Source organism: Clytia hemisphaerica, unplaced genomic scaffold, assembly GCF_902728285.1.
Source record: "Clytia hemisphaerica strain Z4C2 unplaced genomic scaffold, Clytia hemisphaerica genome assembly, whole genome shotgun sequence".
Lineage (NCBI taxonomy): Eukaryota > Metazoa > Cnidaria > Hydrozoa > Leptothecata > Clytiidae > Clytia > Clytia hemisphaerica.
The window spans coordinates 447,512-475,272 of record NW_027103555.1 but is presented as its reverse complement, the minus strand read 5'-3'; the positions used below and the strand labels follow the sequence as shown (position 1 = coordinate 475,272).

General features: G+C 34.5%; 3 protein-coding genes across 3 annotated transcripts in view; 1 reads left to right on the top strand and 2 right to left on the bottom strand.

The window, feature by feature from the left end:
* The window catches only part of LOC136800453 (general transcription factor IIH subunit 1-like), a 29,982-nt gene extending 10,155 nt beyond the window's left edge, over positions 1 to 19,827 (bottom strand). Inside the window, exons 1-13 of the mRNA XM_067057110.1 lie at positions 19,624 to 19,827; positions 18,245 to 18,446; positions 17,444 to 17,540; positions 17,098 to 17,160; positions 16,649 to 16,742; positions 16,391 to 16,425; positions 14,751 to 14,871; positions 14,154 to 14,230; positions 13,548 to 13,645; positions 3,204 to 3,237; positions 2,337 to 2,468; positions 1,802 to 1,882; positions 1,497 to 1,587 (exon numbers count right to left, since the gene is read on the bottom strand). Coding sequence (XP_066913211.1) covers positions 1,497 to 1,587; positions 1,802 to 1,882; positions 2,337 to 2,468; positions 3,204 to 3,237; positions 13,548 to 13,645; positions 14,154 to 14,230; positions 14,751 to 14,871; positions 16,391 to 16,425; positions 16,649 to 16,742; positions 17,098 to 17,160; positions 17,444 to 17,540; positions 18,245 to 18,446; positions 19,624 to 19,777 — 1,279 coding nt within the window. The 5' untranslated portion in view covers positions 19,778 to 19,827. The remainder of the gene's footprint in view (positions 1 to 1,496; positions 1,588 to 1,801; positions 1,883 to 2,336; positions 2,469 to 3,203; positions 3,238 to 13,547; positions 13,646 to 14,153; positions 14,231 to 14,750; positions 14,872 to 16,390; positions 16,426 to 16,648; positions 16,743 to 17,097; positions 17,161 to 17,443; positions 17,541 to 18,244; positions 18,447 to 19,623) is intronic.
* LOC136800452 (uncharacterized) lies at positions 10,817 to 13,567 on the top strand. Its single transcript, XM_067057109.1, has one exon. The coding sequence runs from the start codon at positions 10,899 to 10,901 to the stop codon at positions 13,041 to 13,043; it is 2,145 nt and encodes a 714-aa protein (XP_066913210.1). The 5' UTR covers positions 10,817 to 10,898; the 3' UTR covers positions 13,044 to 13,567.
* Positions 19,828 to 21,695: 1,868 nt separating the features above from the next.
* Positions 21,696 to 23,868, bottom strand: LOC136800451 (WD repeat domain-containing protein 83-like). Its single transcript, XM_067057108.1, has 3 exons — positions 23,465 to 23,868; positions 22,499 to 22,677; positions 21,696 to 22,297 (listed from the first exon to the last, which is right to left on the bottom strand). Exons 1-3 carry the CDS (start codon positions 23,765 to 23,767, stop codon positions 21,835 to 21,837), a joined length of 945 nt encoding a protein of 314 aa, XP_066913209.1. The 5' UTR covers positions 23,768 to 23,868; the 3' UTR covers positions 21,696 to 21,834.
* Positions 23,869 to 27,761: the final 3,893 nt, after the last annotated feature.

Below are 27,761 nucleotides of genomic sequence, written 5' to 3'. Positions count from 1 at the left end.
GATAGGAGCAATGTCATCGGATCTTGAGAAATGCGGTGATATGCGATTGGACAACATGGAACAATCAGAAAAAAAACAATTAGTTGATTCCAAAGAAAAGGGAAGAAATACAATCCAATATAGTGGCAGAGAAGCGGTGCGGAATTTGGGTGTTCTGAAAACATTGAAAAGTATATTTGGCTCTCTTGACGTAATTTTGATTTGGTTCTTTTCGCTTTTCATCAAGCATTGTATAGTTTGTTACGACATCTGGCAACCAATGGTAGCTATTGAATTATTGAAATGGGGATTCCTAGAAATCAACATTATAAACCTTGGGTATGGAATGGCCGCAGGTATATTTCTACTCCTCATTGTATTCAGGCCTCCAAGTGAAAGAAACTTAGTGTATATAGCCATGGTCTGCGTTTTATGTTTAGCATGTATCCAGACTATGTATATAGTCCTGAAATTATACGATCCTAGTTTGACAGTTAATATCTTTTTATGGATAGGATACGTAATTTGGTTTGCAATGATAGTCTTAATGGAAGAGACTTTTCTCATCAATACGATGTCTAGAATGACTCCATCCAGTATTCAAGCATTCTCTGAGAGTGTCCGCTTATCGTTCTCGCGAACTGGAGCTGTTTTAGGTCTTTTCAGTGCAGCGTTTTCGTTTCATTATCTCCATTATGTATGTGCTGGGTACCTGGTGATCAGTGGTGTTGTTTTGGTTCTGTTGATATGGCGGAGGGTGCGATTTCAGCACCCGCAAGTCATTGATTTTATTACTTTAGGAAATTTATAGCTCTGTGTAAAATAAATTCTAAATTAGTTATTTTCATTGATGTGTATTGTTAGTTATCGTCAACATGAAAAATATGAGCAATCTGATTGGTTAAAATGTGTGTCTTTACACGTAAGAATACAAGACCACGTTCAGCATAAAAGGGGTCTGATAAGCGAGAGATCATATTTTGTACGATTTTATGCGCGGAAATGTTTTGTTTTCATTCATAATACAAAACAGTCTTCGAAAGAGTTATGAAAAGAATGTTTTAATAATCTTTTTAATGACCACACCTAAAGTCTCGGAAAATATAACGAAAGATCTGAATTTGAAAAATATATTTCAGGGGGCCAAGCCTGGGGTTCCGTGACATCTTTTTTACGACCTAAGCAATGATTGGTACCATCTGATAGAGCATAAAATTCCGAGCAAACAATGGTATTACAACAACTCTCTGACTAAAACACACAAAGAAATACAGCCGCTTTAAGACCAACTGACTGTCAGCTCTGACTGTGATTTGACGTCAAATCTTGTCTTGATCGTACTGACGTCGGTAACGGTATATATTGAACTTCAAGCGGCTGTATTTCTATGGTCTATGGTCCTCGGTAAGGTCTCTTTTGCCCCATTTTTTCATAGAATTCACAGCAATTCACTTCCTTCTCCAAGAGAATTCGATATGAAGATGAAATAATTGTAGGATTGAATTACGAAAACCAACCTGAGTAACTTTTGGAAGAATGATTTTGTATTAACCGACCACCAGGCGACAAATCAACAGCCATTCGTCTACATTCGTCCAATGTCATCGCCTGGAAACATGAAAAGATATTATTATGAGGTTTCTCTATGAATGTAGTCTTGTAATTTTGTTTACTTATAACGGAAGACAATTCTTAGCTCACACATATTGAGTAGAGGTACAGTAATGGATATCTCAGTTACTCAAACAAATTTCTTAGCTGACAAATATTGACAAAAATATAACAATAGCTCTTGAGAAGAACACAATCAAATGCACTATACCTTTGGTAAATTGGGTACCCATGTCAAAACATTGTGCTTAAAAGATTCCATATTCTGTTGAGTATTCGTACCATTTCCATTCTGTAGAAAACAAGTTTTTTAAACCATGGCATAGCTCGAAAAAACGGGATTCGAAGAAGGGAGGAATATCTGAAATAAACTTTACTGCAACCACCTTCATAATCTTTGGCAAAAAAAGAGAATTCCTTTAAAATCTAAGCACCGCGAGTAATTTTTAGGTCCTTTTAAAGTACGGTTGGGAAGTAGAGTTTTAACATGAGATTTAAGACTGGGGGCCTTAGGATTTCAGGATCTAAAACATCAAAAAAATTTTCCAATAAAGCTGAAAATATAGTCTGGAAGCCATTGAACCCCTTTCCAATCAAAAAGTCCAAATTATTAATCCAAAAACGCTTAAATTGCAATCTTCACCCGAATTTTAAATTCTGAAGAACGTTAAAATACCCCAATTTGTCAATATATTTCCTGCTGACTCTAGTTATAAAAATACTAAATGAGTAAACGAATGAAATACCGTATGTCCGTTATCCTCATCGTCCGGTCCTTTATGAGAAAATTTATCCGTGTCCAATATATTGAGTGATGTGGTCGCTTGTTGTTCTTTCGATTCTAAATCTTCAAGTTCTAATGCGTCCCGTATACGTTTCTTCAAAAAAAAGAGATCGTTTGGTATTTCGATAAAAAGTGCCACAAAAATCTCACTAACAGTTAACTCTCGCTTATTCGAACTTCTATTCTCTTATCTTTTATCTGTTATCTTTCTATAATTCGAATTTGTTTTCAGTCCCCTTCAAGGAAAAACCCTCTTAAAATAATTTCTATAACTCGAATCTCTGTAATTCGAACAAATATGATTCCCCATTCGAGTTCGAATTAGCGAGAGTCAGCGGTACCTTTTATTTTGCTGTTTGGAGAATTTTATGAGCACTTTTAATTAAGGATGACGCTTTTTCTAATTTTTTTTGTTCTAGGCGGCAATTATATTGAACTTCAGGTGCGGCTTATTTTCGGTTTTGTGCTAATTACAACAAAGGAATGCCACAGAAGTTAAAGGGAGGTTAATGATTCGTCGGTAAAAAAATGACGATTTTTTTAGCCGTCAATTCTGTAGTCTATACTAGACAAGCTTTTCGGGCTCCAAACATTCGATTTTTTGACGTCACTTATAAAACTTTATGCTCTTACAGTAGGAAAGAATTTGTGTCAAAGCACTTGAAAGGCTTTTATTTTTTCGAAAATCACCAAAGTGAAACTCACCAAGAAACGGAATAAGAAAACCCGGCTTTTGGTAATTTTCTTTAACGATAAGGTATTCTATCAAGCGAAGAGTGACGCTGATGAAAATTTGAACGAAAAATCACCCAACATTGTATCCACAAACCTGTTTCACTGTTGATAATTCATCGTTTGTTTTTCTAAAAGAAAAATATCAGAAGTGAAAGAAAACAAAAACAAGACGACTTAAGGTCTAAAATTTCGCCTAATACTTACACGATGTATGCTAAAATGCCAACTGGAATACGGATACGAAAAAACATGACGCGAATTTAAAATAATGTTGGGGTCGAGTCATAATCTTGACAGTCATTAAGACAGACAGTCATTAATATGCTCTTATCGGCGATCCAAAAAATATCTGCAATCTGATTGGTTAAAATGAGTACAATATACATAATATTTGCTCGTACAATATGGAAATATTTTACTCGTTCCGGATTTTCCTTATATTTTCCACGCCTACAGGCTCGGAAAATATTGTACGGAAAAATCTCTGAACTCGTAAAATATTTCTCATATTGTACTCGCAACTGTCCGATAACTATTACATATTGTCCGCCATTCCTTGCTTACTTTGTAAGAACTAATTTTATTCTTATGAATAAAACAAAACTGAAACCGAATAAGCTCATCTTCTTGATTTCGAAATTCCGAATACAAAAATAAAGAGAAAGATGGTGAAGTTTCTATAAATAGTTAGACTTCTTTATCGCCGTCTACAAAAAGTAATTGATTTGATTCTGATGAAGTGGATGCTTATAAACAAAATAATAATGCCAATAAAGATTTTGATTTTGCCCCCTTTTTTGAAGTGTGGAGGAAAATTTAAAATTTGATGTTGATGGGGGGGGGGGAATAAAGAGGGGGAACCATAAATTTTGGAAATTTTGATTGGGGAACTTCATTGATCTCAAGTAAATCTCGTTGAAGACCTGTTTAAGCAAACCTTATTTGAACCAAACCAATTTTTAAAACGCAAAATTGTCAAATAACTGGGGGAAGGCAAAAAATAGGGGAGGCAAAATTTTTTTAATATGGTGGGGGGGGGGGATCGAGAAAAATTAGGATTTTTAGTAGAAGGAACCAACCCAGGAGGACAAAATGTATTGTCCGCCATCTTTTATTTACTTTGTAAGAACTTATTGTCGAATGGTTTATCACCCTAAGAAAAAGCCATGGTTCTAGAATATTTAAGCACCTAAACGCCCCGCCACATAATTTCAAACCGAATGTTCGTTCCCGCCGCCGCAGCAGCAGAAAGGCTATCGTTATACTTTCGCTAGGCAAAATTGACAAACAAAAGTTCGTCTTGGTCGTTGAAGAAGTAATTTTAAAAAAGGTCATTATTAGCTGCAAAAAAGTGAGCCCGCTGCGCAGGGCCTGTTAACAGTTATAATAAATCAGACCGTGTCAGAAAATAGTCCGATACTCCGGTACCCTCTGGCCCATCAAGGAATACAATCAATAAATAAACCAACGATTTGAATGGAGTCCACAAAAAGCTATTTTTTAAATTTACGAAGAAAAAATTAATGTTTCGGAAAGTTTTCAATGAAAGATTTATCCTACATCTAAAACCATTTAGAAAGGCTTTGTAATCTCAAGTTATCTTTTTTTCGTCTATAAAAACAGATTTATCCCAAATACCGTATAATAAGCGTTTCCTTTTTAACTAAAATCCTTATTGCCGTCGTTTAAAGATCATTGTCGCTTATTTCATACCCGCATTTTCAAAACACCATTCTAAGATGTCTTCATTTGATAAAATCCTAGGATGTGGGATTGTTATTTCAAAGTACTGCTCAACAAGCTCAACTGAATTTTTTAACCTAAGCTTTGGTTTTTCATAAGCATGATCTCTTACCAAGTACTTTGAAACTCTGTGAAATAAAATGTCCCATTGTGAATGTTTTAGCTTGGTATAACATTTTAAGATATGTTTGAAAATTTGAACATAGTAATGTCTCTTTGTCTGAAGACTCGTATCTGCCTCAGTGATCCCAGCCTTTCGTTCTAAGCTTTTTGGTTCTTTGATAAAACGATCATAGTAGAAGCAGAAGCCATCAAGGAAAGGTTTATTGTCTCTTGTAAAAAGTAAACGTAGAAAATCATGACTAAGTAATTTTTCTACCTCGGTAACAGGGTCTGGCTTGCTCATTCGACAAACTTTTCTCAAGTTCTCTTTGGAAGTATGTACAGTGTTTAATAGTGACATTAAAAGGTTTTCGTGTATATTACGGATTTGACCTAACCATAAATTAAAATCGTAATAAGCTAACTCACTCGTTCCTTTTTCCTGAGCGTGGAAAGGACCTATTGAGACTTTAGAAAGAATTTCCTTCAACTTATATACCATTCCAAGATCCCAACGATTCAAAAAATTTCCAGGTTGCCTGGCTATTTCACCAGAGCATACTTTTAGGAAATTTTGTGAAAAGCCTTTCATAATATTCATATCTCCGATAAAATAATAAGGGAGGTGTCCTTCTTTGAGGTGCTTTGAAAGTTCTTGATAATATAAGGAAATGACAACTACAACGTTTTCGTTTTCGTCCAGTTTCGTCATATTGTTGCCATTGTTCCACGGAGACCAAATCTTGTAGTCTGAATTTGATCGTTTTTAAAGTGTATGAAGGTAAAAAACGCCCTGTTTTATCATCCTTCAACGTCTTAAAATTTAAATAGAAAATCATCTTGGCGACGAGGTAGCATTTCTTTTGAAATTTTGTCAATTCTAATGATAAGATTTTCTCGGCAAAAGAGAAAGAAACACGCCACTCATCTGCAGGTTGAAAATAAGTCCGATCGTTCAGCGGCTTAGCCACTAAATGACAACCTTGATCTTTAATCTATGTTAAGGTTTTGACTGAGATCCAGTAATGTTTTGAACCAAACCAATTTAGTGTACAGGCTGGCCAAAAATACAACTTAAAACAAAGTACATATAGTCTATTCAAGATGTCTGTATTTTGGGAGGAAGTTCAACCTTTCTTATGGAAGGCGCCAGTGGTAATGGAAAAGAAGAGGTTTCCATATAAGTCTTGTTGCGTTGTTGGACGGTTACCAATGCTTCTTGCAAACTTTTCATATCAACAGAAGAATGGGTATTAAGTGAAGGACCTTCTATTTTATTGTCCAGTTTCATTGAGTTTCTTTTACACATGTCATATTTTCGAAGTTGCATTAACCCAATCGGAAGTCCAAAATATTCTCCTGACTTAAAACCAAGCCATTCGAACATCGTCGACTCAATGGCGGTTAAACATCGATACAATTCATCGCATGAGCGTAATCTGAAATAGCCAGGATACCCATCAATACTTTCTAAGAACGTTTGTGATTCTGATAATTGGATATGTCCTATAATATTCATTTCATCCAGCTCGAGTTCATTAGTTGCCATAAAGCGTGGAATAAATCCACCCTCGGTAACACTTCCACTTAGAAATGATTCACCCTCTTTAACATATGACGAACTCCTCTCTCGAACTAGCTTGCTGATTTCAGTATCCAGCTGATGCATCGTTGTAATGTATGAAGAAAATCTCTTTTCGAGATCGCCATATCGTGTTTTGTTTGACTTATGATAGTTGATTTGTTTTTTAGTAGAAGACACTACAACTACTTATCTCTCATGGAAGTTTTGACACATCACCAACTGAAATTACACGTACGATATCATACTCTTTCTATCTTTATTCTATTCCTCTATTCTCTTTTATATCAATAACTAGCAATTTATTGATAAAAGAAATTCCTGGCATTGTTGAATCTAAAAATAACAAGACGACTTGAAGTCGAAAATTTCGCCTGAAGTTTAAACTACATGGGAAAAACAAGAAGTAGAGATGGAAGCTAATCTGAAATCTACTTTACATAGAGCCTTGATGAAACAATTTTATATGAACAACGAGGCTCAAAATCGCTTAAAAGATAAGACCAATTTAAGAACAATGGTTGTTTAATTCTTAAGAACTTATAACCGAAGAGTATATCACCGTCTATCCACAGTCTATCAAGAGTTATTGATTTGATTCTTATATAGTATATGCTTATAAGAAAAATAAATATGCTTATATTGCGCTCCATCCCTTGTTTACTTTGTAAGAACTAATTACCGAAGGGTATATCACCGTCTATCAAGAGTTATTGATTTGATTCTTATAAAGTATATGCTTATAAGAAAATAAAGGAAAAAATCCAAACTGTGAAGCTAAAGACACAAACAGTCGAGTACTATTGCAAATTAGGAGAAATGCGGGTATTTCGCTTAAATAGGATGAATTATCCTAAATAAGATAAAATCGATAGCTTAGTTAGGAGAAATAGAAGAAAAAGTTGATTTTCTGAACAAATTCAGAGATCCGCGTCTTTATTACTCTCTAAATCAATTGTGCTCAAACAGAAGATCATTTTAAACCAAAAGTTAGCTTCTTATCAGCGCGGAGTGAAAAAATATAAGCATTTATCCTATTTTGGATAAAATGTACTAAATAAGAGAAATAGTATTTTTGTTTACTCTCTTTCCCGTAATAAAAAAGATGAAGAATTAAAAAGGTTTGAGTGGACGAAAAGTGTCAACAGCGTTCAATCGTGTCTGTTACAATTACTGTTTAATACATCTTAATTTCTATATCTTCAAAACATGAGTCAAGTTTTTACTAAAAGAATTAGATGTTTAACATCTGAAGTGTTTCAAGAAGCCGATTTGGAAGATATTGTTCAGCACAACCGATTCAGGTTCGACAATAATCTCCGTAAAAAGCCCTTTTTAGGGTTTTATTCTACAGTCAATGGGTATCATCGCTTTCACGTGAGACCCTACTCATGCAGGATGACTTGTATGAGAGAACCAGAAAACAATTATGACCCAAAGGCGATCAAAATCGGAATCAATTTCGCTTAGCTCAGCGGAATTCCAAGTATTTTTCTGAACTACGCATGCGTACTACTTAAAAGTTGAATAACTTCTGAACGCACGCTGACTGGTGGATCAGACTTCACAAGCATACTATGCTGGCTCCAAATTTCTTAAATCTATGCAAAACTTGACGCGGATCTCTGAATTTGTTCAGAAAATCAACTTTTTCTTCTATTTCTCCTAACTAAGCTATCGATTTTATCTTATTTAGGATAATTCATCCTATTTAAGCGAAATACCCGCATTTCTCCTAATTTGCAATAGTACTCGACTGACAAAGATATATGACGTAATCCAAAGAAAACCCGCGAAAATCGTCCGTGGTTATACGAGCGTGTAGTTTGTAAATTAAATTTAGTGAGTTCGTCCACCGTATCGAGTACTTTCGTTTTCTAATTTTTTTTCCTCACCGCCGCCGCCGCAGAATGCTGATTGTAATACTTTCGCTAAGGAGAAATTAATAAGAATGGACGTAAAGCGAAACGACTTTTTACAGAGTTATCCGCAGTATCAATCTAAATGTACAAAATACAATAAGAGAAAAGGGAAGTTACTTTTCATCAGGCAAAAGCTCAATGACTTTGGATCAGGCAAAAGGTCGATACTTTTCACCAGACAAAAGGAAAATAACTTTTCATAGGACAAGAGAGGGGTCACTTTTCATCGGACAAGAGAGGGGTCACTTTTTATCAGGCAAAGAGAATTTGAATCACTTTTCATCGGCAGGCCCGGCGGAAGCGATGAGACTGGGGAGACTTTAAGCAAATGAAGTTTTTTCTCAAATTCCTAGCGAAAAGGGGAATCACTTTTCGTTTTTTAAGCAATAGGAAATCATTTTTTATCAGGAAAAAGAGGGGTTACTTTTCATCATGCAAAAAGGGGAATCACTTTTCGATTTTTTAAGCAATAGGAAATCATTTTTTATCAGGAAAACGAGGGGTTACTTTTCATCATGCGAAAAGGGGAATCACATTTCGTTTTTTTAAGCAATAGGAAATCATTTTTTATCAGGAAAACGAGGGGTTACTTTTCATCATGCGAAAAGGGGAATCACTTTTCGTTTTTTTAAGCAGTAGGAAATCATTTTTTATCAGGAAAACGAGGGGTTACTTTTCATCATGCGAAAAGGGGAATCACTTTTCGTTTTTTTAAGCAATAGGAAATCATTTTTTATCAGGAAAACGAGGGGTTACTTTTCATCATGCGAAAAGGGGAATCACTTTTCGTTTTTTTAAGCAATAGGAAATCATTTTTTATCAGGAAAAAGAGGGGTTACTTTTCATCATGCGAAAAGGGGAATCACTTTTCGTTTTTTTAAGCAATAGGAAATCATTTTTTATCAGGAAAAAGAGGGGTTACTTTTCATCATGCAAAAAGGGGAATCACTTTTCGTTTTTTTAAGCAATAGGAAATCATTTTTTATCAGGAAAAAGAGGGGTTACTTTTCATCATGCGAAAAGGGGAATCACTTTTCGTTTTTTTAAGCAATAGGAAATCATTTTTTATCAGGAAAAAGAGGGGTTACTTTTCATCATGCAAAAAGGGGAATCACTTTTCGATTTTTTAAGCAATAGGAAATCATTTTTTATCAGGCAAAAGAGGGGTTACTTTTCATCATGCGAAAAGGGGAATCACTTTTCGTTTTTTTAAGCAATAGGAAATCATTTTTTATCAGGAAAAAGGGGGTTACTTTTCATCATGCAAAAAGGGAATCACTTTTCGATTTTTTAAGCAATAGGAAATCATTTTTTATCAGGAAAATGAGGGGTTACTTTTCATCATGCGAAAAGGGGAATCACTTTTCGTTTTTTTAAGCAATAGGAAATCATTTTTTATCAGGAAAAGAGGGGTTACTTTTCATCATGCAAAAAGGGGAATCACTTTTCGATTTTTTAAGCAATAGGAAATCATTTTTTATCAGGCAAAAGAGGGGTTACTTTTCATCATGCGAAAAGGGGAATCACTTTTCGATTTTTTAAGCAATAGGAAATCATTTTTTATCAGGAAAAAGAGGGGTTACTTTTCATCATGCAAAAAGGGGAATCAATCTTAACTAAGCAAAAGGAAGCCTTTTCATCAGGCTGGGGGAACCACTTACAAACCCTATACAAACTATTTGTATTTATTTTTTGAAGGGGCTAGGTTTTTATTTTTGCAAATTTGTTGTCGTTTGACACCAAAGAAAAGAAAAAGAAGTTATTATAGTGTTGATTTTCTGTATGCAAAAACTGAATTCAGAGTTCCTTTTCTTGACTACGGGTAATTCCATGTTATGTAGGCCCATCACCATGCAAAAATAAGAACCAGTTGTAGCGGTAAAAATCGTCAAATAGATAAACGGATTAACAATTTAAAAGAAATCATAATTTTTCTGTGCTTCCTACATATCAATAAAATATAAAAGGACTATTCACATTGCATCAACAAAAAGCATTTAAAGTATAATGCAAAGGGATTATTTGTAACTACACTCTTATATTAGAAATATTAATCTTATAAGAACAAAAAATGCTCAAAAACGTCAAGTAACGTAAAGTGACAACCTCAAGCGTAGAATGCCTGAATAATATTTTTAGAATAAAATAAAGGGATGAATTAGTAGAAATATAACATAAGATAAATATGGCATTAAAATTGAGATCAGTCGAGACTCACCAAAAGTTTGCTAGTTCTTATGAAAAACAAAAATTCAAAGATTCTTTGGGAAGTAATTACCCTCTCCATTTATAAAAACAAATCATTTTATTTTCGATCAAAAAGGGGTTTACTCATTGAATGGTAAAATACAAGGTTATGTGTAGACTGACATGATAGCAGAGAACAGACGCTATATAAACAGAACTCTTCGACATTTAAGAACTAGCAGAGAACACAAAAATGGCAACCGAAAATGATTTCACTTTCTACCTCGAAACCATCTTTGAGCTTGATACTGAAATCAGCCAGCTAGTTCGAGAGAGGAGTTCGTCATATGTTAAAGAGGGTGAATCCTTTCTAAGTGGAAGTGTTACCGAGGGTGGATTTATTCCACGCTTTATGGCAACTAATGAACTCGAGCTGGATGAAATGAATACTATAGGACATATCCCATTATCAGAATCACAGACATTCTTAGAAAGTATTGATGGCTATCCTGGTTATTTCAGATTACGCTCATGCGATGAATTGTATCAATGCTTGACCGCACACGAATCTGTGATGTACGAATGGCTTCATCCTTTATCAGAAAAATATTTTAGACTACCAACTGAGATAATGCAACATAGGAAGGAAGCAATTTTTGAGAAATCCCCGGTAGAGGTGAGCAGTACGGTCCAAGGGCCGTCTTTGAACACTCACACGATGGCCGATTTAGATGCCTTACAAAAAGGAATTGCAAATCTTGTAAAAGCAAAAAAGAATGCCGACACAGAACGAGTAGGTATGCCACCTACAATAATACAAGCAATTGGAAATACTGAACTCCCTTCAAAAATGTGGTCCTCTTCTATGGACTTTGTACTTTGCTTTAAATTGCATTTTTGGCCAGCATGTGCGTCAAGATGGTTCAACGAAAAACATGATTGGATATCACAGGAAACGTTGAATAAAATCAAACAAGACGGATGTCACCTGGTCCCGAAACCGATACATCGTCGGGTAGATATCAAATCAAACGAGTGGCGTATCTCGTTTTCCGTTGCCGAGAAAACTTTGTCAGCAGCATTGACTAGGTTCCAAAAGAAATGCTATCTCGTTTCAAAAATGATTTTCTATCAACAGTTCAAAGCATTGGAGGACTCCATAACCGAACGCCATTTACCCTCGTACGTATTGAAAACAATCAAATTCAAAATACAAGATTTGATTTCCAAAACAGAATGGGAGCATTATGAAAGCAATGGTGAGATCGTCGGCATCATTTCAGTATATTATAAAGAACTTTCCACGTGTCTCAAAAATGGGACCCTATCATGCTACTTCATGGATGAGATGAATATATTGGACGGCTACTCCGAAGATTTTTTACAAAAATGCAAAATCGTTGCAACTGAAATAGCAGATCGACCAATAGATTTTCTCCATCGACATGATCTACAAGCAGTGCTCGAGCTGAAAAGATTTTTTTCTTTTACTCTAGTCCCCGAACAACTCAGGGATAACGATGCAGACGCTTTAAGTTATCACGAGTTCAATTTATGGCTCGGTCAACTTAGATCGGTTCAAGATAATTTACTCGAACAACCAGATACCCACGTATGGTTTACTTTCATGAAAACGTTACACAAATCCAAGAAAAATTGTGTGAGAATCAATTTCATAAAGCCCGACCTTTCAGCTGAGTTGGAAAAGTTAAAAAGCCCTGAATTTCTACGTGACTTCTTTACAAGACACAATAGACATTTTAACGATGGATACTCTTTTTACTACGAGCGTCTTCTCAAGGAACAAAAAAGCTTGGAGAGGAGTGTAAACTATATACGTGGGACAACAATGAGCACTATAGACACAAGTTACCGATCAATGAGAAAATGCTATATGAAAGTTTGGAAATATGTTATCAAATGTCACACTGAGCTAAAATATACAGTCTGGGAGAGGTTATTCTCTGATGAATTTTCAAGGTATCTACCTATGATAAGAGATAGTTGCGAACAACGAAGGCTCACGGAAAAAGACCTGATCACGATAGCTGACAATTACTGCACAATGACTATGCCGAATCCAGAAATCCTACCAAACGACGCAATTATTAAGTTATGTTATCTACACCTGGCAGTGGGAAAGCCACAGTATAGTTTACCAGCCAACAAAGTATCAGTATACATATTCACAAGGCTTTTTATGTGGTTTTACTACATCACTTCTTATAGCGGCAGATGTTTTGGTCCAATTTACAGATTATTCTTTTACATGATTTACAATATCTTCATTTTAAACGACCTCGAACACCACCGACACCCATCGTGCAGAAAAGACAACAAGCTTTTACAAAACCAGCACAGTAAACACGTTTTAAAACCTACACGACCTTTTTTGTGATTTTTTGTAATCATTGTACATACATAGCCTGTAAATATTTCCTTTTTAGCAATTCGCAATTTCAATTTTGAGCCATATTTTTTCTTATGTATTATGATCTGGGAAAGATTTATATCAATCATAATATTTGCAAGTAGTACAACCAACCTCTTTCAATTAAATCATTTTCAAGGATTTATATAGGTCATTTCACAGTCGCAAAGCGTAATGGGTAATCAGGACTAATGACGAATTACTACATCGGTCCAAAGTTTTAGAAAAATTTTGAAGATTTTTGCGTCAAACCAACGGTAAACCGTTATCGGGGCGCAATCAGTCCTGATTACCCTTGATCCATTTCGACTGTGAAATGGCCTATACAACGTTTTGTTTATTTTATTTAGAAATTTATAAATAGAGTTTTCTTTGTTTTATTTTATGCTGTTAATTGAACAAGTGCCACAGAATGTCATGTCATGTATAAACAGAAATCTCTATCGATTTTAATCTAAAAGATGTACATACCTTTTGAGTGTGTTTTGTAATACCAATAAACTCTGGTTATTGAACTGTTTGAGAAGACTTTCACCTATCGTCTTTTGTCGAAATCCACTACCATAGCCCTAAAAGACAATGCCAAGAATTAGTCATTGAGAAAAAGTAGAGTCTCTACGATAACAACAGATTTGTACAACATAAAAAGTTTTCCTAATGTGCCTTTTTATATACTTCTGATAGTTTATTTCCCTGTGCCATGTCAAGTTTTTCAAAAATTTGCAACAAATTTTAAGCCAGGCTTGATTTACTTACTGTCAGTAGTAAGGTATATTTACTATGGGTTATGCTTAGGATATTTTTGTCTTGTTTTTTTTTGGCGAATGAAAAATTTATGCGATAGATGTTTCACAAAATTGTCAGCTTACCCGGCAGCCGATACCAACATAAAGATTATTAACAACTTTTTCTTTTGTACCGTTAAGTCTGGATCCGCTCCTTTTACTGCCTTGTTTTTACTCACAAATTCAAGGTAGAAACAGAAAAGAATCTTTTCAAATCGTACTTATTAAAAACTTTTGATAATTTCAGAAGTACCCAGAAATAGATAAAAGACGTAAAATTAAGATACTGTACCTCTTGTGAGTTAGGAGATGCGGAAGTGAAGTTAATCAAAGGATCGAAGAAACTCTCTCGCAATTCTTTGAGTTGAGCTGAAAAACAAGAGTCTTACTATAATGATCCATTTCTCAACACCGAAAGGACCTCGGCGAGGTAAGACATGGTTTCTCGACATGAGGCTAGATTATGGTACTTCTTTCCTTCGTGTTATCTTAAATTCATCTGCGAAAAAGAAACTCCAGCTGAAAATTAAGAAGCCAATCGTCAGTGAAAATTGATCTCTGCTGAATCTTGAAACTTTATAAGGATGGACTAAACTGCTGGAGACAATTCTCTCTCAGTGGCTCAAGATATATGATGACTTGACAGCCCACGTGTTTTAAGCCGCAATGCTTTTGAACACTATTATTCCTACTTCGATGTAGGTAAAAATCAGCCCAAAAGATGTCGAAGAGCTCGTACCTATATGTTATAATATGGAATAATGGAAAATTTTAACCGAGGTTTCAGATACCGTAATTATACCAAGGTCTTTTCTGTCTTTGCGATAGGTCTCAAACACAGTTAAAAATCTTTATCGATAACAGTCCTGCATATAAGGCAAAATAATACCTTCTTCATCTTTCTTGGCGAGATCACCAAAAACATCTTTAGAAGATGTTGACTTTTGTATACGGTCACGATGGAAATATTGCGATTGGAAAAATTCAGACCAAAATTCTTTCTCTGTCACCTGAACAAGTGAAACCAAATAATTTAATTCACGCGAATTTTTAGTTGTATTTTCGCGAAACAGACACAAATTTGCGAAAACGCGAAATCAATCAAAAGCAATCCGATTAGGGTACCTTAAAACGTAACAACAATTTTGGGACTTTCACAAAAATTTAATTTAGCCTTGTAAACAACTGATGCTTTATTTGATTTTTTTTATGCTTCATGGGTGGGACAGCTAATCTTTTGGCTCACGAAATAAAATCTTAGTGTAATTTTTCCGATTATTAACACTTTGACAATGTAAAAATCGAAGGAGCAAAAGTGATAAAGAAACATCATCTTACCACTGACCTTTATATACCTGGTGCACCAAAAAAAAGTATACAGGTTTGTCGAGATATTGTGAGCTTCAGGATTTAAATTTTTTGTTCATTCTTTTTTTATTGTATAGAGGATGCTCTAACTTGAATTTTGAGCTATTATACATTAATTTTGAAAAAGCAGTTCGAAAGTTATTTCCAAAAAAACTAACTTTTTTTCAATGTCGAAATTTCAAAAAATCATTAAAAACAGCAATCACGCTATAAATAAGACAAAATGACAAAAAAACAATTTCATTGTTTCTTTTATTCTTTTTTCTCTTATCTTATATTTTGCCAACAGTTTGCTCAACTTATTTGCACGTCATGAACATTTCCAACACCATCAAACTCAATACAGACCCAAGTTCTTTGAACAACTAGTCGAGGAATGGTTATCTATTTTTTCAAAAATTTTCTCACATAGCATAACATCAAAACCTCGGAGATTTCCAAAAAAAAATTTCAGCTTTTCCAAAAATATTATCTTTCATGGGAATAGCTTGTTTTACCATATTAATAAGTTCCATGACGAGTTTTGATGAACACAGTTGCATTTTTTGGTATTTTTATGTGTAAACAAGGTAAGTGTCAAGAGAAAAGTTTGCTTGTAGTTTGATTCGCAAACCTCTATAGATATATCTCCTATATAGAAACTTTTTTCGCTAGAGGATGAGCAGAAGCCTAGTTTCCTTGCTGTTTTTGATGGTTTTTTGAAATTTCGACATTAAAAAAAAGTCAGTTTTTTTGAAATAGTTTTCGAACTACGTTTTCAAATTTAATGTATAATAACTCAAAATTCAAGTTAGAACATCCTCTATACAATAAAAAAAGAATGAACAAAAAAATTAAATCCTGAAGCTCACAATATCTCGACAAAGTTGTATACTTTTTTTTGGTGCACCCGGTACTCCTGCAGCAAGCTACTCAATCCCGGCTAACCAAAAGTTTTTGATCGGAGTTTCTTTTGAAATTGGTACCCTAATGGTACTACTACTCAATAGCGGGGAAAATGCATCGAGAGCGCTAGATCTACTTTTGATGATTTAGCGCCGTTAGACGTTAATTTTTAGCACTGATGCAATGGCTTCTTTACGTGTACCAATTCAAAAAAACTTCCATCAAAGATGGCAGATATAGCTTGGTCCAGGGATATATAAAGGTCAGTGATGTTACCTCACTTGGAACTGTTTGAACGTATCTCTTCTTCACTAAAAACGTAAGAATAATAGTCTTTTATTGTTTATGAGGGTTGTTCTGATCTGTAAAATTGAAAATTCAAAAATAGTATATCTTGCCCCTTAAATTTTCATAACAGTTCTTTAGCAAAGTAAGTTGGTTGATTAAAAGTTGAAGTTGTGCGATTACCTAAAATGTTGTACAAAGTCTACAGTTTAAAGGTCAGAGGCATTCCAAAGCTTTTACAGTACCAACCTCCTGGGTACATTTTGAAGATGGCATTGATATTGTCAGCAGTCAAATTGAACCTAAGTTCATTACAACCATGCATGTCTGGTTTCAGTTCAGCCTGCATGGGAAAATAAAGTTCAAAACTGCTTAGAATGAGGTATAAACATCATATTCCTTTATTTCTGACATTGCGCTTGTTTCATTCATTAATATTGTGTTACAGAGAAATTACAGTCAAGGAAAAAAAAAACCCAAATTTTTTATCTTTGAATTCAAAGTTTTTAATAAAGATCGAGCAAGACCTTTATGTAAACTAAATAATAACTTTCAACGCATGAAAAGAACACAAATTTCCACTACTCTGAGTCTCGAACCACTCCACTTATCAAATATAAACTAAAAATAATTTAATCATGTACAGAGAAGTGTACAAATGTACAAACAATATAATTTATTTGTTGGAGGCTTCTTACCAAGAAACCAGATGCGATCCCAACTTCCTGTTCTTCTGTATTTGAGCACTGCTTTTTCATTTTCTAAAACGACAAAAGGGAATTAGAAGTGACCTGGAAAAAATCTCAACTAAACACAGGATTTATCTAAAAAAGTATAATACTGTAAAATATTTATTCCCTTTGCGTCAAAATATAGACTATGGAGTATGTTGGGGTATTAAAAGACACACAAAAAAGACCAAGATCTAAATTTTAGCAAAGAAATACTATTTCTTAGGCTTTTTATTTAGAGGTGGAAGAATTCTATGTATCTAAAAACGGATTCGTTTTATTCCTAAACAACAAAATCTGGGAGATATCTTACAAGTTTTTGACTTTCCCAGAATTCCTCTGATGTGATGATTTGACTGACCACAAGGTCTTTATAAAGTTGGTATAATTCAGGTTTCTCTTTAAATATCCTGCAAAAGAACGTAAAAGAAAATAATTGGACGACTCGTGCTACTATCTGGGTTATTGTAAACTACCTTATTACACGAATATTACTAGGCAAGTATTCAACGGCCTTGAAATTTGCACGATCTGAAATTAACACGAATTTTTCTGATTTTTCAAGGAAACAATGGGTGGTTTTAATTAAGGGGGTTTTTATTAACACCAAAATATCAAGCAAAAAATAACAAGCAAAAAATCAATTCGTGTTAATAAAATGACTAGTAATATTCGTGTAATAAAGTACTTTCTGTTCGTGATAGTGATGAAAAAGGACGGATGTGAAGAAATGGATAAACATTTTATTTCCACTTTGAAAAACAACGGATTCCAAGTTCTAATGTCTTGTATCGTGCTTGACAGTTGCAGTGAGACATAATGTATTAAAACAACAACAAGTCTTGTACTGAAGAAACATATCATATCAAGAAATACAGGCTTTTTTACAAAATTCTGTCAGTTAGAGTACGATTGACGTCAAATTTAGTCAACAAAGTAACAGAATTCAAAGGATTTCGAACTTTAAATGATCATATCTTTTTTTGCATGAGACTTGTTGCATATCTTTTTTGCTCAGAATTTCATGCTCCATCAGATGATAACAATTACGAACCATTAGAAAGCATCATTAAGTAAAGAAGCTATTGAAGAAATTAAAGTTGTTACACTGGACCTGTTTTTCTCCTCCAGATCCTTATTAGCCATTTGACGATGTTGAGGAATCAATTCTGCCAATATTTCTTTAATTTCATCTCTTTCCTTGACTTGTACTTGTCTACCAGAGGAGTTGGCAAATTGAAAATTGTAAGCAGAATCATTGTGGAAAACAATTTGTAATTGCACTTTGGAGCTTGTATCAGGACTGATCCTTTGAACTGTTATTAAAGAAAATTGTTAAAATTAAAAGTCGTCTTAGCTGTGAAAGTCATTCTAATGCAAAACGTTCTCACTTATTTCTAATGTGTAGATATATGTAAACATCAGAAAATCTAGTATATTTAGGGCAGTGGCGTTGTGGCAGGGGGGCCAGGGGACAATGCCCCCCCCCCCAGCAGAGCTTTTTTGAAGGGGCGCCGAAGATCAAGGGGCGCCAAAAGAGATTTTTTTAAACGCCTCATACTTAAAAATCATACTTTATGCGCCTTAAACTGCGCTCCAGGACCAATTTTACTGAGATAATTTTAAAATGCTTGCAATTTTTATTTGGTAACTTCTTTGCAATCTACCTAATTTACAAGCTTTTCTTGCGTAAAATATAGCATTATTAAATGAAAATCTAGCTGCACCCCAAGACCAATTTGCTGACAGCAATATTGAAATTATAAAAAATCAATTTTTTCGCTCGCTTCGTTCGTATTACACATTGCTTCTTTAAGTTTCTTTTCACTCTAGCAAGTGTCAAATTTGTCTATTTTTATTTAGCGATTAAAGGTGTCTTGGCAGTCGATTTTCAAAAATTTTCTAGTCGGCTCCAACCATGGTGGGGCCTGTTTTCCCATTTTCCATTCATCAAAGATATATCTGCTCTCATCCACTAAATATTCCCTTCCTCATTATGCCTAGGCAAATGAATTAGTAAAAGTTTTGAAACTGGTGGTGCCACTTTGGGGGGGGGGGCAATTAAAAAAAAATTGACTTTGGCCCCTCCAGAAAAATTATCCCACAACGCCACTGATTTAGGGGTAGGGTTAGGGCTTGAAATATGTCGTTCTTTGATAGGTTAGGGTTAGGGTTTGTCGTTCTTTTTGTTGCTTTTTAATAGTTATTTGTCGTACTTTTTAGATTGCCTGGAAACGTGAGATGAACAGTCTCCGATTCTACATATTCAGTAGAAATATTAGTACTGTAATGGTAGATATAGAAAACAAATTAGTAGATTTAAGTGCGAGATAGGCCTGTATTGTGAAACTTAAAATTTATTTATCCCATTTTATTTTTAATAATTTCTATTTTTATTTTTAATTCTTTGTCCCATTGTTTGGCCCAAAAATAAGATTAAACGCAGCTAACTCTACCAGGAAAAGACATAATTATGAAAATTATAGAGATAACCTTTGATGTCTGAAAATTGACATTGAAACTTCTTGTCCCCACTTTTATTGGGTGTCCAAACCAATCGATTTGCATATAGCTTTAGTGTTCCTTCATTCTTCTTGAACTTTACCACTCCTGATACCTCTTTCAAGAGTTTCCCATTATCCGCCATCTTGACAGATAGAGAGAATGATTTTTATTATTTTGTTTTTTTAACTACATCCTGAAAGAAAAAGTTAGCTGGTTGAGGGTTGTTGATTTTAAGTCTACCTGGTCATAAATCCAGTATTGAGAAATTTAAACTCTATTTTTAATAATTGTAGCCCGAATACTTTTCACTCTAAGGAGAAGACATTGGATAGTTTCAGAGTTTCTAAAATCATTAATATGGAAATTTTGACATTGTTTGTACTCCCTTTTTTAATAGGGGAGATTGCCAAATTATTTGCTTTGGTGGACTTTATAGAAGGGGGGGGTTCTCAGATTTTCCAAAAAACTTGGGCGATGGGAATGAAAGGGGATGTATTAAATGTTTATAAAAGAGGGGGTTTGAAAATTGCTGTCAATTTAATCATATACAAATGGTCACTGAACTGTTTTTTTTTTTAATATGAACCACCAAAACACAAAAATGTATGATGTTAATAACAATGCTGAAAGTTGTTGGCTTGTGACTGTAAATACCTTTGATTATTTTGGTGGTGCATATCAAAGCAAGTTTCCTTCAAAATATATTTTCTGTAAAAAAGGGGAAGGGGAAAATTTCATTACAGTAGGGGCTTGGGTATAAAGGGGTGGGTGCGCAAGTTCACAACCCTCTGCAAACTATGAACTATTTAAAGGTGACGTCAACTTTGGGATATTATTTTACCATTTTTTTACAGAAGATGCATACGATGAATAAAAAGTGATCGAATAAAAAATCCTTTTTTTTTGGCTGAGTTATTCAAATTTTAAGCTATTAAATTTTTTTAAATATTCAGTTATTCAGTACTCGTATATTCCTCACATTTCTCACTGTAGCTACTTCCCTTCCCATAATTTCTAGAGGATTTTCAGCATTTAGTACATTTGGGGACTTCACTCTATCCTACTAAAAATTCTACGAAATAAAACCTACTTATCTGTAGAAAAGCGCAATGAGTACTGCGCCATGAGTGGATGAGTTGGGAAAACTCAAACTTTTAGATAAAGAAATTATACAAATTGAGGGCACTATAGGGACCACTGAAAACAGTGTATATCAATCTTGTTATATCGAAGCGAATATAGTGTAACCACCACAAAATTGTTTACTGTTAAATGATGACAAAGCTCTAATGCTTCAAAATTAAACTGTAGTAAAGCAATAGAAATTTGATATACTCGTTCCAACAAGAATACATTTTTTCCAGCTCCAAATAGCATAGACATAGCTTGGTATCATTTACCAAGTAAATGGTACTATACATCACGATTTTGGATCACAGGAGATGCACGTGACTTACCAGCCAAGATAAGGTGATATTAAATGCTCTGTGTTAAAGTTCATTTTGAATTCAAGATAATCCAAGTTGATTTACAGCATAAATGTTTTTGTCATGGATCAAAGAAATTAATTTTTATAATGTTTTAGTACGAGCTTGCATTTGTAATTCTTGAATGACTTCAAGTTCAATCCTGTATCTCGAAAGCTTTTTCATCTGATCTTTAATCAAAGTATCTTTACGAGCAAGTTCTTCTTTCATTTGTTGTATCTCATCTTCCTCCTTCTTTGCTGGATTCAAATAATTGAACGTCAAGAGAGACTCTGTGAAAAAGTTTTGCAATTTTTGTATAGATTGTTCAAAATCTTCTACAGCATGTTGTAAATTGTTATTTTTCTCTTTGGACTTATCTTCAGTTTCTTCAGAGAGAATAATGTTGATAGTTTTCTTCAACCCTTTTTCCACATCAGCATAACAATCTGTGCTTTCACTCATTTTGATTTTTTATTATCGTTTGTTTATCATCTTTCACAATATTTCATCTGAAAAACACAAGGTGTGCATACATTACAATAATTCAGCGTTGTGTTATATCAACATGACAAAAATGTGAGAATTACAATATTTTATCTATTGAACTAGAAACTGTAACCTATTTGGTTACCTAGTGTGCAATATCAAGAGAAAATAAATAATGTATTATCAGATAAAAGTGTATAAAGGTGAAGATCAAGAAATTATTTGGGCATAAATAGTCAACTAATCAGGTTGATTTTATGCCTTGCTGTTCATCGTCTTTAATTTCATCTTCATTACATGTCCATAATTTGACTCCATCTGTTGCAGCAGTCAAAATACTATTCTTTTCAGGGTGTTTTGACATAGAGTACACAACACCTTTATGTGCATCAACTGTTTTCGTAACAACTTTTGCTTCAATCAGATCCCAAAAGTAAATACAACCATCCTCAGAGCCGCTCATAACATGGGTATCATTGCTTGAAACACAACTGTCAACTTTATACTCTTTATTTACATGTCCTTCAAATGAATTTAATACTGATCCATTATCTTTATCAATCAATTTAATTGAGCTGGCTAGCAAAGATGCCAGTATACATTGTCCATCATTTGTTATAGATATCGAAGTGATTGATTCTCCCATACAATCCTCTCTTAGTTGTCCTTTACGGATATCATAGATCCTTGAATAAGAATCCACTGAACTAAAATGAAAATAAATGAACAAAATAATTGAAAATAATTAAATGAACATAAGTTAAAAGGAATCCACCCTCAATTTCAAAAACAAAAAATCTTCATAATCTTCATCAGCCAAAAATAAATAATTTGACCAAACAAAGAATAAACCTATAAAATACTTAGTCTTAATTCATGATAAATAATTTTACTAGATTTATACATACCCTGTTAAAATTTCATTTTCTGTAACTTGCAATGAGGATATACTGTCCTTAGCGTCATCAATAATTTGAATGGGTTCCAGACTCCTTGATCTGCAATCCCAACAACGTACAGTAGCATCATATGATCCAGACAAAATGACACTACTGTCAGGAGAATTGAATTTGACACAATTCACCCTCTAAAAGTAAGACAGGGAAATATTAGAATTGCAATATAATATGACTGAAAAATGTGATAAAAATAAAAATGTACCAAAGTGTAAATAGTAAGATTTTTTCAAACAGTATACTGTAAAAAAAACAATCCAAAAGAAAGATTCATTCTTTCAATAAATTAATGGATTTGCATAAAGTAATAGCAAACATAGTGTGCACGCCCCCACCTCAGAATAGTGAGGGAGGGTTTTGCTGATTTGGGTCGAAAACTTTCAGGTGGGATTTGGGGTTTTTCCAGGTTTTAGGTGGGAGAAACAAGTTGAGGTGGGAGTTAATTTCTTTAGGTGGGATTTTGGGTGTTTTGGAAAAAGTTAAAGTAAAATTTCTTATTTTCAGATTTTATAATATATTTTTTTTATATATTTCATAAATAATTTTTTACCATGCTAAACTTTTCTTTTTATTATTACAGGTTATTTGATGTTTAAATAAATATCTTTAAGAAGATTTTTTTTACTTTTACTTACCTTATTACACTTATATAACTAGTCAAGTAAAAGTATGCGGGTAAAATGAGTGCGAGAATTTTGTTTTGTTCCTCGAATTAGTATATTTTTTTTGTTTTTAGCTGGGATCTGGGAGTCTGGGCTGAAGGTGGGAATTTTAGGATAAGGTGGGACACACTACGGCAAAATAGTACTTTCAAAATCCATACGATTGTACTTTAAAAAATATTTACTGAAGAAATAGAATCAATATAAAAAATAAATTATCAAAGAACAACGAAAACTTAAATAAAAGCATACATACACCAAGATGACCTCTGTACTTCCTAACAACTTGACCAGTTGCAACATCCCAGAGAACAACTGTTTTATCTGCACTACAACTAGCCAGTCTACTATTATCAGTCGAAGAAGCACAATCCAAAACTTCATAGCCATGTCCAGAGTATGTCTTCAATAGAATGTTTTTATAGGGATTCCATAATTTAACAGATTTGTCACTTCCACATGTCATACAATACTCACCATCAAAATTAAAACGCACAGCTCTGATGGCGCTACCCCTCTCATTTACGGTAACAACATGTTTTAAAGGTAGCTTGTCCATTTTTAAAGTAAGACTTTATCTGGTTATGAGAGTAAAAATAGTTCAAAACCTGTCAAAACTGAAAGGTTTTAAAGTATATATTTAAAAATAGTTAAATTATAGATTGGATGAACAACAATCAACATCGTCCTAGAGAATCAACAGCAAAAACCCAAAAAATGGAGGAAAATTTTGATAAAAAACAACTAAAAATGTCTAAATAATTTTTATAATATCAAATTGGATAAAAATATAATAGATCCAAGAGTTGATGTAAATGTCAAAAATACTCACATTTTTTGCAGAGAATTTATAATTTAATTCTAGCCCTGATAATTCAAATTGGTTGTTACATCAGCAGGGGGGTCAGTGTACCAGAAGGTGGCATGTATCCTGGGGTGGGTGGGTGTTTGAGAAAAAAATTTGTCATGTACTACCTGTGTACTATAATTGTGGTGTTGAGGCCAAAAACGATGTTAAAAGTGTGGAAACCAGGGCTCGAAATAACAATATTTAGGTGGTCGGACACATTGTCCGATCAAAAATTGATTTGGGTCGGACATGTCCTAAGGCTTTTAAAGTAAATTGGGTCGGACATGTCCGATTGATTTTTATGCGGGGTCGGACATTCGTCTTTCAACTTAAAAAAGCAAAAGGTTTCTGTACGTAGCTAGTATAATGAATCATCTCAGGCATAATTGAATTTAAGCCTCTATCTCCAAAAACAATGATCGTGATCATATAAATACTCAAGAATGCTTGAAATACTAAATTTCCTTATAGTGAAAATCAAACAAACGATCACGATTTATTTGAGTGAAAAAGGAAAAAAGCAGGTGCCCTATTTTATTTTTGTGAGCTTGAGTAATCTTTACTTGAATGAAAATACACCTGACAGACTGCACTTACTTCCAAATCTATATACTTCAAGTCTAACACAAGCTTCTGATAGAATTTCACATTGATTACAAAGAAGCTAAACAAATGCCAATTAATGGTCAGAAGCTTATGGTTTTTACTTGAAGCATGCTTTCATTTGTTGAGAAAAAGCATCACACAAAATGAATATCTAACACTAATGATCGCAACTTTGGGAGTTTTTGTGTGTAAATAAAGAGGTTACCAATTCTATGTTAATTATAATTACTTTTGGAAATTTCACAACGCATCTGACAAATTTTTTGAAGGCACCGAAAGTAATTGGGTCGGACATGATGTCCGACTAGAATCGATTTGGGTCGGACATTTCAGCAATTGGGTCGGACAATGTCCGATGTCCGACCGTTATTTCGAGCCCTGGGAAACAAAAAGGATCCGAAATTATCTGCTAAAATAGAAATGTAAAGTTGTTCTATTATAATTTGATCAAGCCAAGTTTGTCCAAGATCATTCTTCCAAACTTCTTGGAATGAATTGAAATCCTAATAGATCCCACTGAGATGAAGGTTTATCGAGTCAATGTAAACATTCCAACATTTGAATTCAAACATTCAACATTGGTGCCAACTCTCACGCATTGGGTGTGAGACTCATGCATTTCCACATGGTCTCGCGTAATTTTTGCAAAGTTCGATTTCTCACGCATTTTGGATTTTTGAGAAAAATTTTTCCTGTTTTTCTGATTTTTGGAAAAAAGTTTTCCCAATTTCCTGATTTCCTGATTTTCCGAAAAAAAGTTTTCCTGATTTCCCAATTTTTGGAAAAATGTTTACCCGATTTTCTGATTGTCGAGAAAAATTTTTTCTAGGTAGTGCCCGGTAGTAAATGGGGGGGGGGGGGTATGGGGTGGTTTTGTTTTTTTTCCAGGTACTACCCGGTAGTAAATAGGGGCTATGGGGTGGTATTGGGATTTTTCCATGTAGTATGGTGTACTTCAGGGGTGGGTGGGTGTCAAGTTTTGAAAAATACCTTGTAGTACACATACATGCCTTCTAGTACACTAACCCCCCCCCTGGTTACATATTTAACAGTGAAGTATAAACAGGCACAGCATAGCTGTTTTGAGGGGATAAATGAGAAAAAACTTTGGGATACTCATCTTCTAGAACCATTCTTAAAAAAAGTTCAGACCTCTGGACAGGTTGGCAAACGATATCATACTCCAGGATGCAAGTGAAATTTTTTAATCTGCGGACCTAGACGGGGTTCGGTTGTTATCAGTTAGGGTTAAGGTTGGAGCTCGAGAGTCACAATGGGTCTATCCGCAAAATTCAAAGTGGGGTTTGAGTAGTCTGATTTGCAAGACGAAAAAACGAGGATAGAAATTAAAATTTTTGTGGATCGAAAAAAGATTAATTTCGCGGATGACACCCAAATCCGCGAAATTTAATCCCCAGGAGAGTTTATCCCATTAAACTAGGAGTACGGGTAAATTTCAGAAAAATACTTGAAAAACAGTTAGAAACAGTTGAGAAAGTCAGAAAATCGAATCGAAGATCTAGGAAAATAGAAAATAAAAGGGAGAAAATAAGAGACAGAGCATCCTGGAGTATGATATTGTTTGGCAACATTCTTTTATTAACGAATGAAGAATCTTGTATAGAAAAAAAAAGAAAACCCCATTCATCTTCATTTTTCCCTGTTTTCACTTTAATGTTGAAATTGGCATAGGGCAGTTAGGAGCATTTGGCAAGTTCCTGTACACGGCTGCAATCAAAAAAATAATAACAACACTCATTTAAAAAAATGGCGTTTGTGTCTTTTCTCACTTTCTTTTAGCCTAGACAATGTAGCAAACATAGTAAGTTTAAGCACAATGTTCTTTTAATTGGCTGAATTTTTTTTTTTTGCGTCGGAAAAACTTTTTCAAATTTTCAACAATGATTGACCAAACTGTTACAATGAAATTATTCCAGCGCATTTTTCATCTTCTTACCTTCTTCATCTTCAATGAAGCACAGGAAGTTTACTGAAGTTAAGCACATCAGATATTCTTATAATTATTGATATTCACTGAAACACCGTTCGTTGTGCGTTGCGGTGGAGTGCAGTGTCTTTCCGCAACTCTTTCCACCATTTTAGATGGCCTTAACAATAGATCCACAAGGGTGCCATAATCATGGAAGATAATTTGTTTTGAGAAGTAGCAATGTTTTTGGTTGTTTTCAATAGAAAATGATAAGAAACTTAAGTTTACAAGTGTCATTTGTTTTTTGCTGGCTTATAAATAAAATGGCAGGATTCTGGATGGTTTCCCTAACTATAGGCGCTGTCAACATAGTATGTACGCACTAAAATGTTGAAAATGGAGACTCCCTCCCCCCAGTATGCAAGCGTACGCAAATGGCTATACCTCCTGGTAAGTACGTACTTTTCATCCACACCCCCCCACCCCCGTTTTGAAGCGCTTGCGTGCGATCGAAATATTGCTGTTTGCAGCTGTTTGTGACACACTGTTCATTTGAGGACTATGCATGTTAGCTTCCACTGATGCAAGATACCTAATCTCACGGTACAGACTGTACAGGCGAAAATGGAAATCATAATTCTCTGAATGAATGGCCTGTACACGCCTCCTGACGCAGCACACAGTTGACAGTGGACAAACCCACACTACTGCTTGCCCACAACTGTAGTTCATTCTTAAGAAAGCTAACATTGACAGCCTCAAGGAAATATCATCCATCAGGCTCAAGAAGTTGGATTAGCTGTGCGTGAAAGCAGAAGCCAAAGAATCCGGAAGAAAAGTGGCCACATCACAAGTGACAAGCCACCTAAACAAACCCTAGTCCAGGGTCTGGAGCTCAACTATTTTTTGCCTTTGATAATCTGATGGTGGAAAAAAATAGAGACCTATCGCAGCGCTATCATTCAAATCAGAAAGCGAAGATAGTATACGGCAGACTTTCTGACTAAACAAACCCTAACAAAGCCACCATAAGGCATGGAATTATCTAAAAATGAAGATGGGAAACCGGGCTGAAGAATTTGAATACAGGTTACCCATATATAGTAAGACTTAGAGAATACAGACAAATAATCCCCAAGGATAACAAACTGATCAAAATATACCTGT